At 40.6% G+C, this 17,290-nt stretch overlaps 1 protein-coding gene across 3 annotated transcripts in view; it reads left to right on the forward strand.

The window, feature by feature from the left end:
- The first annotated feature begins 586 nt into the window (after positions 1-586).
- YLPM1 (YLP motif containing 1) overlaps positions 587-17,290 on the forward strand; it is a 75,064-nt gene continuing 58,360 nt past the window's right edge. For all 3 annotated transcript variants that reach the window (XM_030319575.1, XM_030319576.1, XM_030319577.1), the window contains exons 1-4: positions 587-1,575; positions 10,613-10,849; positions 11,773-11,952; positions 12,718-13,712. In XM_030319575.1, the coding sequence (XP_030175435.1) occupies positions 700-1,575; positions 10,613-10,849; positions 11,773-11,952; positions 12,718-13,712 (2,288 nt within the window). In that variant the 5' untranslated portion in view covers positions 587-699. The remainder of the gene's footprint in view (positions 1,576-10,612; positions 10,850-11,772; positions 11,953-12,717; positions 13,713-17,290) is intronic.

Raw genomic sequence — 17,290 nt, forward strand, 5'->3', positions numbered from 1 at the left:
TTCTATTCTTCACAGATTCGTTCCTAATTGGATTTTTGTTAGAACTGAACTGAATCTATTCATTGAATTTGAGAGGAACTGACATCTCTACAATTTTTCCTCTTTTCATTCAGGATCATAGTAAGCCTCTCCATTATTTCAAGTCTAACTTATCCCCGTCGGATATGATCCTGTATGGTTCTGTAGTTTTCTTCATATAAATTCTACATATTTCTTATGAGAGTTATTGCTACTTGTTTCATGGCATTTTTGTTGTTGTTGAGATTGTTGCTATTGTGAATGGAACCTTTTTTTTTTTTCCATTCAAAAATGAACCCGTGGAGCGATACGATCTCTACCACCGCTTTCGGCTGTGAGACTCTATGGTTCCTCGATTCTATGAGAACATTCTACTCGCGCCTACATTATCCGAACCCGAAGGAAGATGGCAACCGAGAGTCTCCAAGCAAAGGGTCGCTCTATCTCGCCTTTGTTCTCCTCTCGGTGGCTACTGCGCAGGCGTAGTCGCCCCCGTGCCGTCCCCGCCTTCCCGGTCGCGGGCCCAGCTCGGTAGCGCCGGCGCACTGGCGCGCTCCGTTTACACGCTCCGGGGCCTGTAGGCACCGCGAGTTCCGGCTGTCGCTGTCGCCGCCGCAGCTCCTGGAAGTCGGTTGCGACGAGTAACGGCGCCGGGACGAGCCCTGCGCCGCCTTCTCCGATATGTACCCGAATTGGGGCCGGTATGGCGGGAGCAGCCACTATCCGCCGCCGCCGGTCCCGCCGCCGCCACCGCCGGTGGCGCTTCCTGAGGCCTCGCCGGGGCCCGGGTATTCGAGCTCGACGACTCCCGCGGCCCCCTCCTCCTCGGGCTTCATGAGCTTCCGCGAGCAGCACCTGGCGCAGCTCCAGCAGCTGCAGCAGATGCACCAGAAGCAAATGCAGTGCGTGCTCCAGCCCCATCACCTTCCTCCGCCCCCCCTGCCGCCCCCGCCGGTGATGCCGGGGGGCGGCTACGGGGACTGGCAGCCACCGCCGCCACCGATGCCCCCGCCACCTGGGCCGGCCCTCAGCTATCAGAAGCAGCAGCAGTACAAACACCAGATGCTCCACCACCAACGAGACGGGTCTCCTGGTTTGGTTCCCATGGAGCTGGATTCCCCCCCTGAATCTCCCCCTGTACCGCCGGGGTCATATATGCCCCCGTCTCAATCTTACATGCCCCCACCTCAGCCACCACCCTCGTACTATCCCCCGGCCTCGTCTCAGCCCTACCTGCCTCCCGCTCAGCCGTCCCCTTCTCAGTCCCCACCTTCCCCATCCTACCTGGCGCCCACCCCCTCTTATTCTTCCTCTTCCTCCTCCTCGCAATCCTATTTGAGCCATTCCCAGTCCTATTTGCCCCCTTCTCAGGCATCTCCTTCCCGCCCCTCCCAGGGCCATGCTAAATCCCAACTATTAGCTCCACCACCACCGTCCGCCCCTTCTGGGAATAAGACAACTGTCCAGCAAGAGCCTTTGGAGAGTGGGGCCAAGAACAAGAGTGCTGAACAGCAGCAAGCTGCCCCTGAGCCAGATCCCTCAACAATGACTCCACAGGTAAGAAAGCATCTGCCTGAACTGCATCTTTCACCTAGAGGGCCCTAAGTGAGCAGGCCTCAGTGCTTTAACCAGTGCTTAGGCTAATTCCAGCACAATGAGTAGCTAATTTACACTCCAAAGGATTCCTTGAGAGTCAGAAGTCTGACATCCCAGCTTTTCAAGTAGCTAAATGTGGATTATTAAAAGAACAGTTCTTGAAGATGTTCCTAAACACCATGGAGTAGTGAGGTGGGTTAAGAGTTACTTCTCAGATGTATTCTTTGGTTTCCTCTGACTGACCTCCTAGATTTTGTTGCTCTCGCAAAGCGCTTTGTTTTAAAATTGTATTTTAAACTCAAATTGCCATTTGAGAGGCAGCATTAAAAAGAAGCTTCCCAAAGGGCTGATACCTGAAGTGCATATGAACCTTATGGCCAGTTAGCTTCTTTAAAAAGTTATTTAGGGGGCCACCGATAGCTCTCAGCTACGTGAAATACAAGGTGTTAGCAAATGAAGAATGAAGTCATGTTCTAACAGAAGCATCCTAATTATGCTTATAGATACATATGCAATCCATAGGAAGTCTCTTCACCTTTTACCCTTTTGGGAGTATCTTGGTAATTTGAGGAATGGACCCATACATCCTTTTCTCACATCACTTAAAGTTGTAAGATATAGCCAGTTTGCTGCATTGCACTGTTACCATTCACTCCAGAGTAACTGCTGTGGAATGTGGCCAAGGTGGAAAAAAGTTAGTGATATCTCTTCCTTTATGAGAGAGCTGTTCCTCTAAACTTCTTTAAGTGATTCTTCCTACAGAGCAAAGATATCTAGGATAGCAGTAATAAATGAGTTCCTCCCTTAAGAAAAAAGACAGAACTAAAGTAAATATAGATAGATAACTTGTAGATAAGAGTAGATAACTTGTTATGATAACTTGTTATAGATAAGAGTAGATAGCTTGTTATGATTTCTTGAAATAGACACTTTTAGCAATTACTAATCCACCTTAGATTCCCTAATGAAAAAGGAGTCTTTTAATCTACAAGCTGAGATTTACATATAAAAGATTACCAAAAAATAGGGATATGGTACTCTAATTTTGTGGTGGTTTGGCATTAGAAATTAAGAACATAAGTAAGTTGTTTTAAGTTAGCAAGATGTTGTGTTTGGCACATCATCAAGAGAAAACTCTTGTAATGCTGGAGTAAAATAGAAGAAGGGATTCTGTTGGCTTATACCAAATTAGTACCATCCCACCAGGTTATTTCCCTCAGATTCCTCTATAATAGAGACAACATTTCTGTCCCCCGTTCCCAACCCATTCTGAAATTACCAGTGCTTTTGTTGTCAAACACTCTCAGAGGTAGTCCAAGCCAAAGTACGACGTCTGTATCCTCCTGTTTACTAGACAAACGAATTGTTTTTGGAGGGAAAGGAGGAGGAATCAGACCAGTCCTTAATACAAATACCATGAACACTGGTTTCCTGGTTTTGCTTTTCTGCCTTTGTACCCTTGTTTGTATTGAACTTCTTTCAATGCTTTCAGTATTCATTGCCTCCGGTTTTTTGTGGAGATCCGGGGAAAAAAAGTGGAAGATGACTTGAGAAGTGTGGGGGTCAGACCAAGAAGGACCTTGTAAGCTTGTTTAGGCTTCCTTCCCTCTGTCTAGAATTCATCCCAACTTCCTCAACCCTCTCTCCCTGCTTAGATAGTTGTATTGCTTTAAAGGTACATCTCAAATGTCAGGTCTCTTTGAAGCCATCCCTGAGCTCACCCACCTGGTTTGGTTCTGTTTTTCAGATTGTAAGTCCCTTGCAGACAGGGACTATCTCACTCATCTTTTAATCTTCTGTAGCACCTAGGACAGTGCTACAAAGTTATCATGTTCTAGATTTAGGATACTTTGATTTATTAGATTATAAAGGTTTTCTTCATGCCAGTGCCAATCTCTTACAATGAACCCTTCTGCACATGTATTATTCTTTGCTTCATACTTTACTTTTGGAATATGTCATTGGAAATTTTTATGGTGAAAGATTATAAACATACACAAAAGTAGAGACAATGGCATGGTTCCCCCTATATACCCATCGTTCAGATTCACCAACTATCAAGATTTTATCATGTTTACTTCATCTATACTTTTTTATTATTGCTGCTGAAATATTTTAAAACAAATCTTAAATCTCATGTTGTTTCATCCCTACATTCTTAGTCATCTTTCATAAAAAAAAATGGACCTTTTCTTAGGTAAATACATCATAACACCTACTAAAAGTAGCAACAGTTTCTTTGTATCATCTAATACCTGACCCATTTAGATTTCCCCTATTATCTCATCATACTAATGGAATTTAAAATAATTCTCTGATATCATCCATGTTAAAATTCCCCAGTGGACTCAGTCATGTTTTATTGGTTTGTTCAAATCAGGATCCAATATAGACACTGTGAAGCAGGATAATTCTTTGTTGTGGAGGGCAGTCTGTGTGTTGTAGGATGTGTAAGCAGCATCTCTGGCCTCTAACTACTAGATGTCGGTAGCAGCCCCCAGTGGGAAACAGAAATGTTTCCAGACATTACTAAATATCCCTTGGGGGTTAACATCACCCTCAGTTGAGAACTCCTGATCTAGACCAGTCTCTTCTATTCTCTTTTTCTCTCCCATGCCATTGAATTTGAGAAATCTCAGTGGTCCTGTAGAATGTCCTGCTGGATTTATCTGCTGTCTCATAGTTTTCCAATCATTTGAGCTGTTGCATTCTCTTTCACAGTTCTGGTAAACTCTGAAAACTTAGGTTTAAGTTCACCTTTCTTTTCGCAAGTGTGCTTCATAACCGGAATGGTCCTGTGTGCTTCATTTGCATCCCATCAAGAGACACACAATGCCTGGTTGTCCCACTATTAGTGGTGCCAAGATTGATCGGGAGGAACAGTCTGGTCCCTCCATTGTAAACCTTCCCATCAGTTTTGCCTCTAATGTTTCATCCGTTATAGTCTCTGCCTGAGTAAATTATTTCTCCATTAAAGATTATAACGTAATTTTTTTTCTGTCATTTCTTCATTTTCTATATGGAATTCTGTAAAGAAAAGCTTTCATAAATTAGGACTATTTAATTAGAAATACGGTTGGTATAGGAAAGACAGGATAAGTGCTTGATATGCTTCCATTTAATTTCTAGTTTTCAGAGTAAAGCATTGATGATTTAATGGAATGTATCTTTTTTGAAGCATTAACTTTTCTGTATGTTTAAAGGACTGGCTAGGTAAAGTGCATACTAGCCTTTATTTCATAAATTGTGACTTTATCCTTTTATTCTCAAAACTTATTTAGGTAAAGCTGTTGACTTTGATTAGAATTTTTAGTCATTTATTTAAAATTCAGCTATTTATTGAGTAGCAACTATGTACCAAGTACCTTCCTTAGTTTAGTACCAGAGATGAAATGGTGAAGAAAATTTACATAGCACCTGCCCTCATTGACTTGTTCCAATGGGAAGAACAAGCCATTTAATAGGTAATTCTGAGCAGCACAAGGTGCTGTGGAATTGTAAAATATGCCTAAAATATCACTAGACTGTTTGATGAGGAGTGGGAAAAGGTGAGGGTTTTTTTTTGCTTTTTTGTTTTAAGCTCACCATTGTATTTACAGTGCCCTGCTCAGGGTCTAGCACATAGTAGGTGAAGAACAAATATTTTTGTAAATGATTGGATATAGCTGAGAGCTGTAACTGAGTTGAAGAAGTTTCCCTTTGTAAGTGATATTTAAGTGAAACCTGAAGAATGAGTGGGAATTATCCAGATAGCATTTAAAGTAAGGCTTACTGAAAGCTCAGGGTGTGAATGGTAGACACAAACCAGATCAGGGTGGGCCTATGAGGACTTTTGGGAAGTAGGACGACATTGAAGGATTTTATATAGTCAAATGTGACAGATTGGCATTTTTGAAAACTCACTGTGCTTACAGTGTGGAGAGTGCAATTGAAAAGATCAAGGGTGATTTAGAGAGAGCACTTAGAATAATCCAGACAAGAGATAATAGTGGCTTGGACTTGGATGGTAAATAGTGGAGATAGAGACAAGTAGAAAGACTGGAGAAGTATTTGTATACTAGAATCTAATTGGAGATTGAGTAGTAGTGGAAAGGGAGGTGGCAAGGATGATTCCTGAGTTTCTGGAATAGACTGCTAGGTACGTGGTAGTCCCATTTACTAATAAAATAGGAAAACCTAGAAGAGGGGGAAGAGCAGGTCTGGGGAGGAGGGGAAAGCATGAGTTTGGTTTTAAACCTACTAAGTTTGAGGTCCTTGAGACACATGATTCCAAATGGAGATGTCCAATTGGAAGTTAGATACAGGTCTAGAGTCTAGAATCGAGACCTTGGAGACATGATAGACTTGTGAGTCATCAGCATAAAAATCGTATTTGGGGCACAGAAATAGCATCATTCAGACATGTCCTCAGGGACTCCAAAAGGAGGGTGTTTTTAGCACTATTGTAGAAAGGAATAAAACCTGTCTGGACTTCCTAATGAAGCCAAAGCCAAACTAGTGGTCAGTTCTTCTGGTTGTTCCATCATATCAGACAACTCCATCTCACATGGGATGTTAGTTCCTCCTGAGGTCTCCTGAGGAGTGTGTGTAGAGTAAGGATAGAGTTTAAAGGATATTGAGCCTAGCCCCGCAGAGTCTCAGTATCTAGGGGAACCAACAGAAGAAAGACCAAGTGGATAGATGGAAAGTCAGGACAGTGCAGTCCCACGGAAGTGCAAAGAAGACTGTTTCTAGGAGGAGGGAGTGGTCAGCTGTGTCACTACCACTGAGAGGTCAAGCAAGATAAAGACCGTGAGTTATCTTTTGCATTTACTGACATGTAGATTATTGTTGACCTTGGCAGGAGCAGTTTCATAGTGACTGAAGCCATATTGCATTGATTTGAGGAGTGATGGAAGGTGAGGAAATGGGGATGGTGAGTATAGACAACTCTTTCAAGAAGTTTGACTGAAGGAGAGAGAGAGAGAGAATGAGGGCAGGAGCTGGAGGAAGAGGTGAAGTAAAGGAGCATTATTTTTTAATTTTTAATTTTTTTAGATGGGACTAAGATTCCTGGAGTAGAATGTGCACTTCAAGAATACTGAAAATAAACACTTTAAATAAATCTAAAAGATGGAAAACCAATTCATTATTTTACCAGATTTCTCCCCACCCCTTGCTTTAGGATGTAAGACAAAGGACATTTAGTGTTATAGGCATTTATAATAACCTGGATAGGAAAGGCAACCTTCTAAAATTAATCTCTAAAACATCTCTCTCTCTCTCTTTCTCTCCCCCTTTCTCTCTCCCTCTCTGTGTCTCTCCTTCCCCTCCCCACCTCACACACTCTCTTGCTTTATACTTCCCTGCTTGGAAAATCATTTAGCACATAGTTCATTACTGTACCAGCAAGTGGTCAGTAAGTGTTGAATAAATTCGCATCTTTTTTGGTAATGATATTTGTGACAAATAGTTCTTACATCCTTTTTAATTGTCTTCGTTCAGTCTCTTCTTGAATGTGACATGTGCAATGATTTTCCTCTACCTATGAACTAACATCCCATGTGAGATGGAGTTGTCTGATACGATTGAACAACCAGAAGAACTGACCACTAGTTTGGCTTTGGCTTCATTAGGAAGTCCAGACAGGTTTTATTCCTTTCTACAATAGAGCTAAAAACACCCTTCTTTTGGAGTCCCTGAGGACATGTCTGAATGATGCTCATTTGTAGAGCTTTAAAAATGTGCCAAAGCCTAGTCCTAAGATTGAATTAGATCTGGCTTCTGCTTATTGTGTTCATATGAAGTAGAAATTGAAATTGACCTACAATGCATGCTATCAGTACATCAACAACTACTCAAGCTCCAACAAGGTTCTTTTTTTTTTTTTTTTTTTTTAGGTTTATTTATATTGAGAGAGACCGTGAGTGGGGTAGGGGCAGTGAGAGACAGAGACAGAGACAGAGAATCCCAAGCAGGCTCCATACTGACAGCACAGAGCCCAGAGTGGGGCTTGATCTTGCAAACTGAGATCATAACCAGAGCCAAAATCAAGAGTCAGATGCTTAAGTGACTGAACCACCAAGGTGCCCCTCCAACAAGGTTCTTCACCCTAGACTAGGTCTAGGAAACATTGATAATAAGATGGGTATAAATTGATTTAGAATCTAGGTCTTGTACAGTCTGTAGCTATTGGCTTCTAGTTGATGTAAGGTGGTTTGTGTCTTTGTATCTTTTAGCGATGCTTTCAAAGCAACTAAAAACTAAAGGAAACTTTTAACTTCTGCTTGAAAGAGACTGAGTTTATTAATATTTTTAAGCTGAAAGATAAGACTTGCTGTTTTCATCAAATAGTGGAAGAAAGTTGAAAATGTTTTAATGGTACATTATTGTCACCTGCATGGTCAGTGTCCTGTTTTTTTGTTTTGTTTTTATGTTTAATAGGAAGAGTAATTATATCCCTGGAGCTGATGATTATGTGCATGGTAATTAAAAACCGAAAGGCCCAATCATGACCCAGACTGCAAGATGTAGTTAGTGAGATGGAATTTATTCTTCCCAATGGTTTGAAGCAAGGTTCAGGTCATAGAAAGGAGTGGCCTAGAAGATCAATGGTTATTGATCTTCATTTGATCAATAACCATTTATTGACGTTCTCCTGTGCTCCAGCAGTATGTGTAAGCACCAGATAGGATATAAGAAAAACATGAGACAACTCTCTCCCAAGAAAATTCTATTCTGTGAGTGAAAAAACAGATAACAAAACATTATGTTTAGTGAGAAAAGAGTATATATTATGTATATATTTTATGCATCTTGTTTGCATGTGGGAAATTAAAGAGGATGTACAATAAAATATTAACAGTGTAGGAAATCCTGGTTATCCAAAGATGGTGAATTCCCCTGAATCTAAGGAAAATGAATCCATTTAACACAGGAACCAAAAGTTTATTGTAAAAAGTAAAAAATTTGACTTGGAACACAATCTTAAAAAACAAAGCCCAAAATCATAAGAAATAGCTGAATCTTTTTTTTTTTTATTATTGTTTATTTATTTTGAGAGAGAGGGAGAGAGAAAGTGTGAGCAGGGGAGGGGCAGAGAAGGGAGAGAGAGAATCCCAAGCAGGCTCCACTCTCAGTGTGGAGCCTGATGCAGGGCTCAATCTCACGAACTGAAATCAAGAGTCAGACACCCAAATGACTGAGCCACCCAGGCGCCCTAGCAATAGCTGAGTCTTAGAATGAACAAAGACTGGTGTTGATTTGGTTTCTGTACTATAATTTTTGTTGCAAAGTCGTATGGCAGTATTATATATCATCTTGTATTTTGGTTTTGGATATGTTGAAAAAAATGTAGGGGTTTATCAATTTTCCCAGGAGCTGTTTTCAACCTTTAATATTCATGTCCTTCTCTTTTGCAGTTCTTATTCTAAAAAATGTTTTGGTTGTAATTGACAGGACTTAGGCTAGATCCTCAACTATCAGTAATGAGTTCCAAAGTTCTCCAACATCACTTTCGTAAAATCCTGCACCTTTATAATTATAGTAGAAATGCATGCTGTTGTTAATTATGGAACTATAAAGGGTATTACATTAGTGAATATTTTAGTGTTATGACAACTTTTTTCCTTATACAACCTTGTAACCATAGGGAGTTATATAATGAATACTGGGAAAATGAAGATCCTGTAGTTATGTCTGCGTGGTGAGATTTTTTATTGAATTTAATTCATCAGTTACTGCTTATTTGTACAGTTGATTCTCCTTATTTGTGTTGCCAGGAACACTGGCAAAAAAGTGACCAGGAACATTGAATTAATGAATACTAAACCACTGCTCCCAGGGGAAATACAGGGTTAGGTTCCTATGAGCTTTTGGTCTCATGTTCACCAACCAGTTAATACATAACCTTGTTTTATATGTGTTCCTGTTTAATGACACCTTATTTAATGTATATTGTTGATTAACATTGAACTCACAGCCAATAGCACTATAACACATGGGTGTGAATGAAGTTAGTATCTACAACAGATTTTCTGTATTAAACACATCAGTCACAGCTTTCTTGCACTTAGGAACACTAGACAGCACACCACACTATACTTGGGGCCATTTTAAACAGCAAAATCACCAACAAAAAGCACAGAAATCTGAAAAATGTGGTCCTCAATAGACCATGAAAAGGACACTTATTTACAGTATGAGAGCCAAACAAAAAGGCAGAGCATGGCCTTGTTCTGTCACAGCAGGAAATGTGCAAGGCAGGCAACTCAGATTTTTCACTGCTCTGCCACGCATGTCCACAAATGATAGCCGAAGATTCCTGAGTATTGATTTGGGAGTTAGAAATAAATTTTAGCAAGTGGGCAAATTTGCAAATATGGAAGCCATGAATAATGAGGATCAGGTGTATTTTCTAATTATTTCTGCATTAAACTTGTTTTTGTTGTAACTTTTTTAAAGTGGAAGCATAAAACAAGCTTCCAGAAAATTGAATTATTGGAAGTATAATTTGGAAGACAAAGCTGAGACTTTTAAAATAAATAGCATTCTAAAACACAGTATATTCTCATTTATGTGTATATAACTGGGATATAACAGGTGTTTAAAAGAGAGAAGAGCACTGGAGAGAGAGAAGGCAGAGAAGAGACAGAACTACTTGGTTGTATTCATTAACTACAAGACTCCTTGATAAATCCACACCAAGTAATGGCAGATTAAAAACAAGCAGCTGTGAATATTGAAAGCATTTATCAAAAAGACTGCTCTCACTTCCAAAAGCGTATGTGTTGAGAGAGTAGAGAAGTATGTTGAATTAATATATTTGCTTAACTTAAATGTGTAAATTTAGAGGAGGAATGGAAAGATCTTGTGTACTTATGTGCCTTTCTCAGTCCAGCTTTGCCTTTTCTTACATATAGACCTGTGAACACAGATACCAACGCAGGTCTCTGTCAACACTGAGTTTCAGATATGTAGGATTGTTAATTACAATTCTTAAAAATGGCTTCTGTTGTAGGAACAGCAGCAGTATTGGTATCGACAGCACCTGCTTAGTTTGCAGCAGAGGACAAAAGTACATTTGCCAGGACACAAAAAAGGTCCTGTCCTAGCAAAGGATGCTCCCGAGCCAGTAAAAGAAGAAGTTACAGTACCTGCCACCAGTCAAGTACCAGAACCCCCTTCATCTGAGGAGCCCCCGTTACCACCTCCTAATGAGGAGGTACCACCTCCTCTCCCACCTGAGGAACCCCAGGTAACCATAAAATTAATTACTTGGTGTTTACTAAATTATTCAGCTTTTTTTCCTGATTCATTTATATATACCTTTGTCAAAACGGATATATGTTTTTATGTATGTTTTTTTTTTAAGTACATGTAGAATTCTGTTACGGAATAATCAGATGAATGCCTGATCAAGTTTAGAAAAGGCATTTTTTTCATGGTTTCAGTGAATAAAGAATTAGACACTCTTCTGAACTGAGAGTCTCTAAGGACTAACGGGCTACCAGGGTGTTTTCATACTGGCAGCACAGGGCAGTGTTTAAGAGCTTCAGCTTCTGTTGTCAGACTGCCCAGGCTGTAGTCGAGGCACTGCCACTTGCTGGTGGTGACTCTGCACAAGTTAGTTAACTGTTCTGTGCTGTAATTTCCTCATCTGCAAAATGGGTGGTAGCTATCTTACAGAGCTGTTGAAGCATGAAATGTGATAATCCTTGTCACTTAACATATTAACTGACACATGGAAAGTTCTCACTTTGATCCAAAGGCACCTTTTCTCCCAGAGGCCGTGTGGAAACTTTATTGAGCCATGATGAGTACATTGTCGTCTATTGGTGAAAAGTGGCTAACGTGAAAAAGGTTTCTCCTAGAGGGCAAAGGACATAGCTGTAAATTTGCTTTTTGGGGGAAATGATCGCCCTACTTAGGGTCAGCGGGATGGATTATTATTCCAATGAAGACTGTGGAATTTATAAACTCCTTTGTATTAGTATTTGTAACCCGTAGTCTAAATAGAGCCAGGTCTTTTATCTAAACATAAAATAGCTTTTCTCAGTCAGCCAGGGTTGTAGGGGTTCTGGACTTTATAGTATACTACTTTGTAAAATATTCAGGTTTCTTGTTAGTTTTGTTGCTGATTTGTTACTTACATAAGAATATATTCTCTCTTAACTGTAGTCTGAAGACCCGGAAGAAGATGCCCGGTTGAAACAGTTGCAGGCCGCGGCAGCACACTGGCAGCAGCACCAACAACATCGAGTTGGCTTCCAGTATCAGGGAATAATGCAGAAGCACACTCAGTTACAGCAGATCCTGCAACAGTACCAGCAGATTATACAGCAGCCGCCGCACATGCAGGCAAGTGCTTCCTCCGCTGACATGTGGGAAGTTGCCCCAAGTCATTTAAAGGAGTTCTTATTCCTGAGAGAGATTTAAGATGAAGAAGGAAGGATGCTAAAAACTGACAGATAGATGTTTCCAAGGAGGGCCCAGGTAGTTAGCTATCTGTCACATCACCAGGGATTTGGGAAGTATGGTTTTATGGAAATGCTCTTGGGGTGGGGCAGGTATAGTGGAGTCTCCTGGTCATGTCAGCTGAGGTGGATGTTAGAGCACTGTTGCTGAGGATCTTAAGAGCCAGAGATTCTTACCAGGTAGCTTCAGGTTGCTTACAAATCACTACAGTGACAGACAAGCCAAAATCCATCAGAAAGATCAAAGCAACCACCATAAAAACCTAAGGAAATACACCATAAAAGATACTTGTTTTTCTTGTATCTTGAAGATACAAACTTGTGTCTGTGTGTCTATAATAATGGATCATTTCTCAAGTTCTTAAAATGATCCACGGTAATATTAAAAACCTGAAAAGTAATTATTGCTGAGATAGGTATTTGCTTTGGTATTTAGTTGGTTTCTCCATCTCGGTGATAACTTACAGAAACGAGTCAAAGGAAGAAAGATCATCACTGAAGAGATGTAACAAGCTTATCCTTAGTGTCCCAAAGTCTCTAGGGTTTTAATTTCCTAAGACTTCAAATGCCCTGGATTCATTAATATTTTAACTTTTGATGAATTCTCCTCTATGAATGTCTTGAATAATTGTTACCCCTTTATTCGTAGACCATGTCTGTAGACGTGCAGCTGCGGCATTATGAGATGCAGCAGCAACAGTTTCAACATCTCTACCAAGAGTGGGAGCGGGAGTTTCAGCTGTGGGAGGAGCAGCTCCATTCTTATCCTCATAAAGATCAGCTTCAGGAGTATGAGAAGCAGTGGAAAACATGGCAGGGACATATGAAAGCGACTCAGACCTATCTCCAGGAGAAAGTCAATTCATTTCAGAACATGAAGAACCAGTATATGGGGAACATGTCAATGCCACCTCCTTTTGTTCCATATTCTCAGATGCCTCCACCTCTACCAACAATGCCCCCTCCGGTATTGCCTCCATCATTGCCACCACCAGTGATGCCCCCTGCCCTGCCTGCTTCAGTGCCACCGCCTGGCATGCCCCCACCTGTGATGCCACCTTCTCTCCCAACCTCTGTGCCCCCACCTGTGATGCCTCCATCTCTCTCTTCTGCAGGGCCCCCACCGGTTCTTCCCCCACCTTCCCTCTCTTCTGCAGGGCCCCCACCGGTTCTTCCCCCACCATCTCTCTCCTCAGCGGCACCTCCACCTGTCCTGCCCCTCCCACCATTGTCTTTAGCCACACCTCCTCCAGGATTACCTCCCCCTGGGGTTCCACAAGGGATACCTCCTCAGTTAGCAACGGCCCCAGTTCCACCCGCCTCCAGTTCTCAGAGTTCACAGGTTCCAGAGAAACCTAGACCAGCACTGCTTCCCACTCCTGTGTCTTTTGGTTCAGCCCCACCCTCAACCTACCATCCTCCACTGCAATCAGCTATTAGCCCATCAGAACAAGTGAATTCTAAAGCCCCTCTGAGCAAGTCTACTCTGCCATATAGTTCGTTCTCATCTGAGCAAGGACTTGGGGAGTCTTCAGCTGCTCCATCTCAGCCAATCACTGCAGTCAAGGACATGCCAGTGAGGTCAGGTGGACTGCTTCCAGATCCTCCTAGAAGCAGTTACTTGGAAGGCCCAAGAGGCCCAAGGTAGGTCTGCCTTTGTTTGGATAATTGGTTGGTTTGGCTTGGCTTTTTTGTTGATTTAGGCTGGGTAGCCCTTGGTATAAAGAGCTTTTTTTATATGATTTTTATATTCTCTCTGTACTTTTATATATATTCCTGGTTTACAATTAATAATGTTAGTGTTGTTCACTTACTCGATGTGACATAATAAAATCTAGAAATAGTAACATGCCCCATTTCTTTGATGTCACTGCTTTCATTCTATATGTAAAGATTATAATTCAGGGTGAACGTCATGTTTCAGAGTAATGCTTACCAATTTTTTATTGACCTTTTAGCTATAAAAGTAATATTTATTAAATTTATTTATCTTTTTTTTTTTAATTTGACAAATAACTGAATTGGTAACTTCTCTTTGTTAGATAATATGCTAGCTGTTGGAGATAAAAACGAATAAGCCAATATTCTAGTGAAATAAAGCAACAAAATTTAGTGTAAGGGTAAATAGGACTTTTATCCATTTGCTCAGCAAATATTGATTCCTGCTCTGTGCTTATGGCAGTGAATATAATAGAACAGACAAATCTCTGCCCCCATGGAGCTTATTTCCTGTATATTTCACTTAATCTGGGAGATATTTTCCTTTTGTCTGAACCACATTTTTATTTAGAAAAGCACACAGAAAAATTAACTAGTAGTTTCTGAGTTTCTTCTTTGCTTTTTAAAAAGTGTTAAATTCATTTTTTCAAGTTTATAGAAGAGCATTCTTCTACCCAAGTTGACCTAAATGTTAATTTTCCTATAGAAAAACATTTTCAATCGTATTTTTTCCAATTGAAAATTGTGATAGAAATACATATTCCTTATACTAAATCTAGATAGTACAGAAAAAACATTTTAAAAAGGAAGTCCCCTAATTTCACCATTTAGAAACAATAATTTAAAAACATATACATCAGAAAAATTCGATCGTACTGAGTATGTTGTCTTGTAAACGTGCTCTTTCCACTTAGTATGTTGATTAATTTTTCACCTCAGGGTCAATGTATCTACATTATCATTTTTAATTTAAACTTAATTTCAGCCTTTGGAAACAAAATCTATCATTTGTTCCCCAAATTTGTAACTCTGAAAACAACATGGTGCAAAACTCCATCCAAAGTCAAAGCTATTTAGAGGCGAGGCAACTCCACCGTATAAGGTGTTGACTATTTCCTAGACAGTTTATTTCTTGCATTAAACCTAAATGTGTTGCTGTAACTACTACCTGTTCTAGATCTGCCACTTTGGTGCAACACATAATTATCACGAGTTCCTCTGGGTACCAGAAGCCTTGCCAGAGGCTTTACATATGTTATCTCATGGAATCTTCTCAGCAGCCTGTGAACTAGGCAGGGTCATACCCTACATTTACCCTTTACAGACTGGGACTGAGCAGTTTGAGTAATTTGTTCAATATCACGTAACTGGGAAAGTAGAGCCTGAGTCCACACCCAGTGGGAGCAGAGTCCGGAGAGTCCCCAAAGTGAAAGCACTATTAGTTAAGCACTGTGTTTCATGCCATGATTCAGTGATATTCATACTGTCAGTGTTACAAGTGCATTTTGTAGTCTTGATTTATTTGGAATGTGTAACTTCTTAATTTGTATTCTTATCTCTTGGATTAAGCATTGCCTTTTAGATCTGGTGACTAATTTGCTATCAGAAAAGTACATTCTTAACACCTTGTGAAACAGATTTCCTGCTCTCTTTTTTTCTCTCATGTTAATATTTTCTGTCTTGCCTACCAAATCTTGTTGTAAATTTAGCACCTATTTTAAGTTTTTTCTTGCCTTAAGTTACCTTAATAATTTCAGTGCTAGGAGGATCTTAGCAACTATCTAGTGCAGTATCTCCTCTGTAGCAACTCGTATATATGCTGCATATGGTGCTGTCATCCTGGGTCTTGCACCTATTACTATTACTTCTTATTACCTGATTTATTCTTCTCCGTGATCTCATGAAGTAAACATAGACAGGAAGCTGAGATTTGGAGAGGTTATAAATGAATTGCCTCAGATGACGTAGCTAGTAAATGGTTGAGATAGAATTAGAATCCAAGGCCTTCTGATCCACATTTAAGTTCATTTTACTTCCTGTGACAAGTGGTTGATGGCCTCTGATTAAACACTGGCACTGTGATCAGGCATACCACTATATAAGGTGTCGACAGGTTTGGGGAAAGTTTATTTATATTGAGTGAACCTGAATGTGTTGCTGTCACTTCTGCCTGTTGATTCGATCTGCCTTTGTGGTGCAACACATAATGAATTACCCTGTCCCCCTACTATAGTGTGTCCCTACAGTTATTTAAACGCCACGCTCTTGTCTCCCCGATCCTGCCTTACCTGCTCTTCTCTGCCGTCACATAAACTCAGATTCTTCTTTTCTTTTCACACTAACATTGGTTCTAGCCTCCTCCTGCTACGTTGTTCATTGTCTTGTGAAGGGCCTTTGGTCAGTCTCCTTCAGAGCAAACACTTCAGACGCAGGGAGCCATAGAACCCATTACCAACTTTGCTATGAAGAACATAAATGGATAACTAAACAAATTGCTTTTGTTGGTCCTCACTCTCACAGCGTTGGCTTATGTTGAGCTTAACACCCATTTGGCTTCCCTGGTCTTTTTCACATTAGCTGTTATTAAACCAGGTCTCTCTCATCCTGAACTTGTGCAGTTTTTGTTTGGTTTTGTTTTTCTCTTTTTCTAAGACTTGGTTTTTACACGTCATCTGGTTAGGTTTGGGCCAACATTCTGGCCTGCTGAAATCTTAAGAAACATTGATTACATTGCTTTTAGATGTATGTTCCGCTCCAGCTTTTTCGCCTGCAGCTTAGATAAGGATGGCTTTTTTTGTTGTTGTTTTTGAATTGGATCCTGCTCACATCTACCCTGTTTTTAAAACCTTCCCGCAGTCTAGCTTATGTCATTTCCATTTCTATTATTCTTCTGCTTTTGCTCTCTGGGCTCATATTAAGTGTAGTTTGTGACTATTTCCCAAGCATAGTTCTTTTTTCTCTTGTGTAACTAAGTAAAAAAAAACATATATCAGTGGACACTGGTGAATGAAAGAGAATGAGGTAGAAATAATCCACACTATTAAGGAAACTTGTGAATTTTTCTTACTAGTTGAATCCAGAGTTTGCTATAAACACATAACTGATACGGTAAGCCACTCTGTTTTGCCTTGTTTTTTTTAACACAGCTGGGTAGAAAAACAAGAATGCAGAACACAGATAACTGATTTACCAATAACACACTATTGAAATAACACACGATTAAGGGGTGCCTGGGTGGCTCAGTCAGTTAAGTGTCTGGCTCTCAGTTTCAACTCAGGTCATGATCTCACGGTTTCGTGGGTTCGAGTCCCGCATCGGGCTCTGTGCTGGGAATACGGACCCTGTTTGGCAGTCATTCTTTCTCTCTCTGTCTCTGTCTCTGTCTCTGTCTCTCTCTCTCTCTCCCCGTCTCTCTCTCTCTGCCCCTTCCCCACTCACACTGTCTCTGTCTCTCTCATAAATAAATAAACAAGAGAAGTTTTTTTTTTTTAATTTTTTTTTAA

Source organism: Lynx canadensis, chromosome B3 (assembly GCF_007474595.2).
Source record: "Lynx canadensis isolate LIC74 chromosome B3, mLynCan4.pri.v2, whole genome shotgun sequence".
Taxonomy (NCBI): Eukaryota; Metazoa; Chordata; class Mammalia; order Carnivora; family Felidae; genus Lynx; species Lynx canadensis.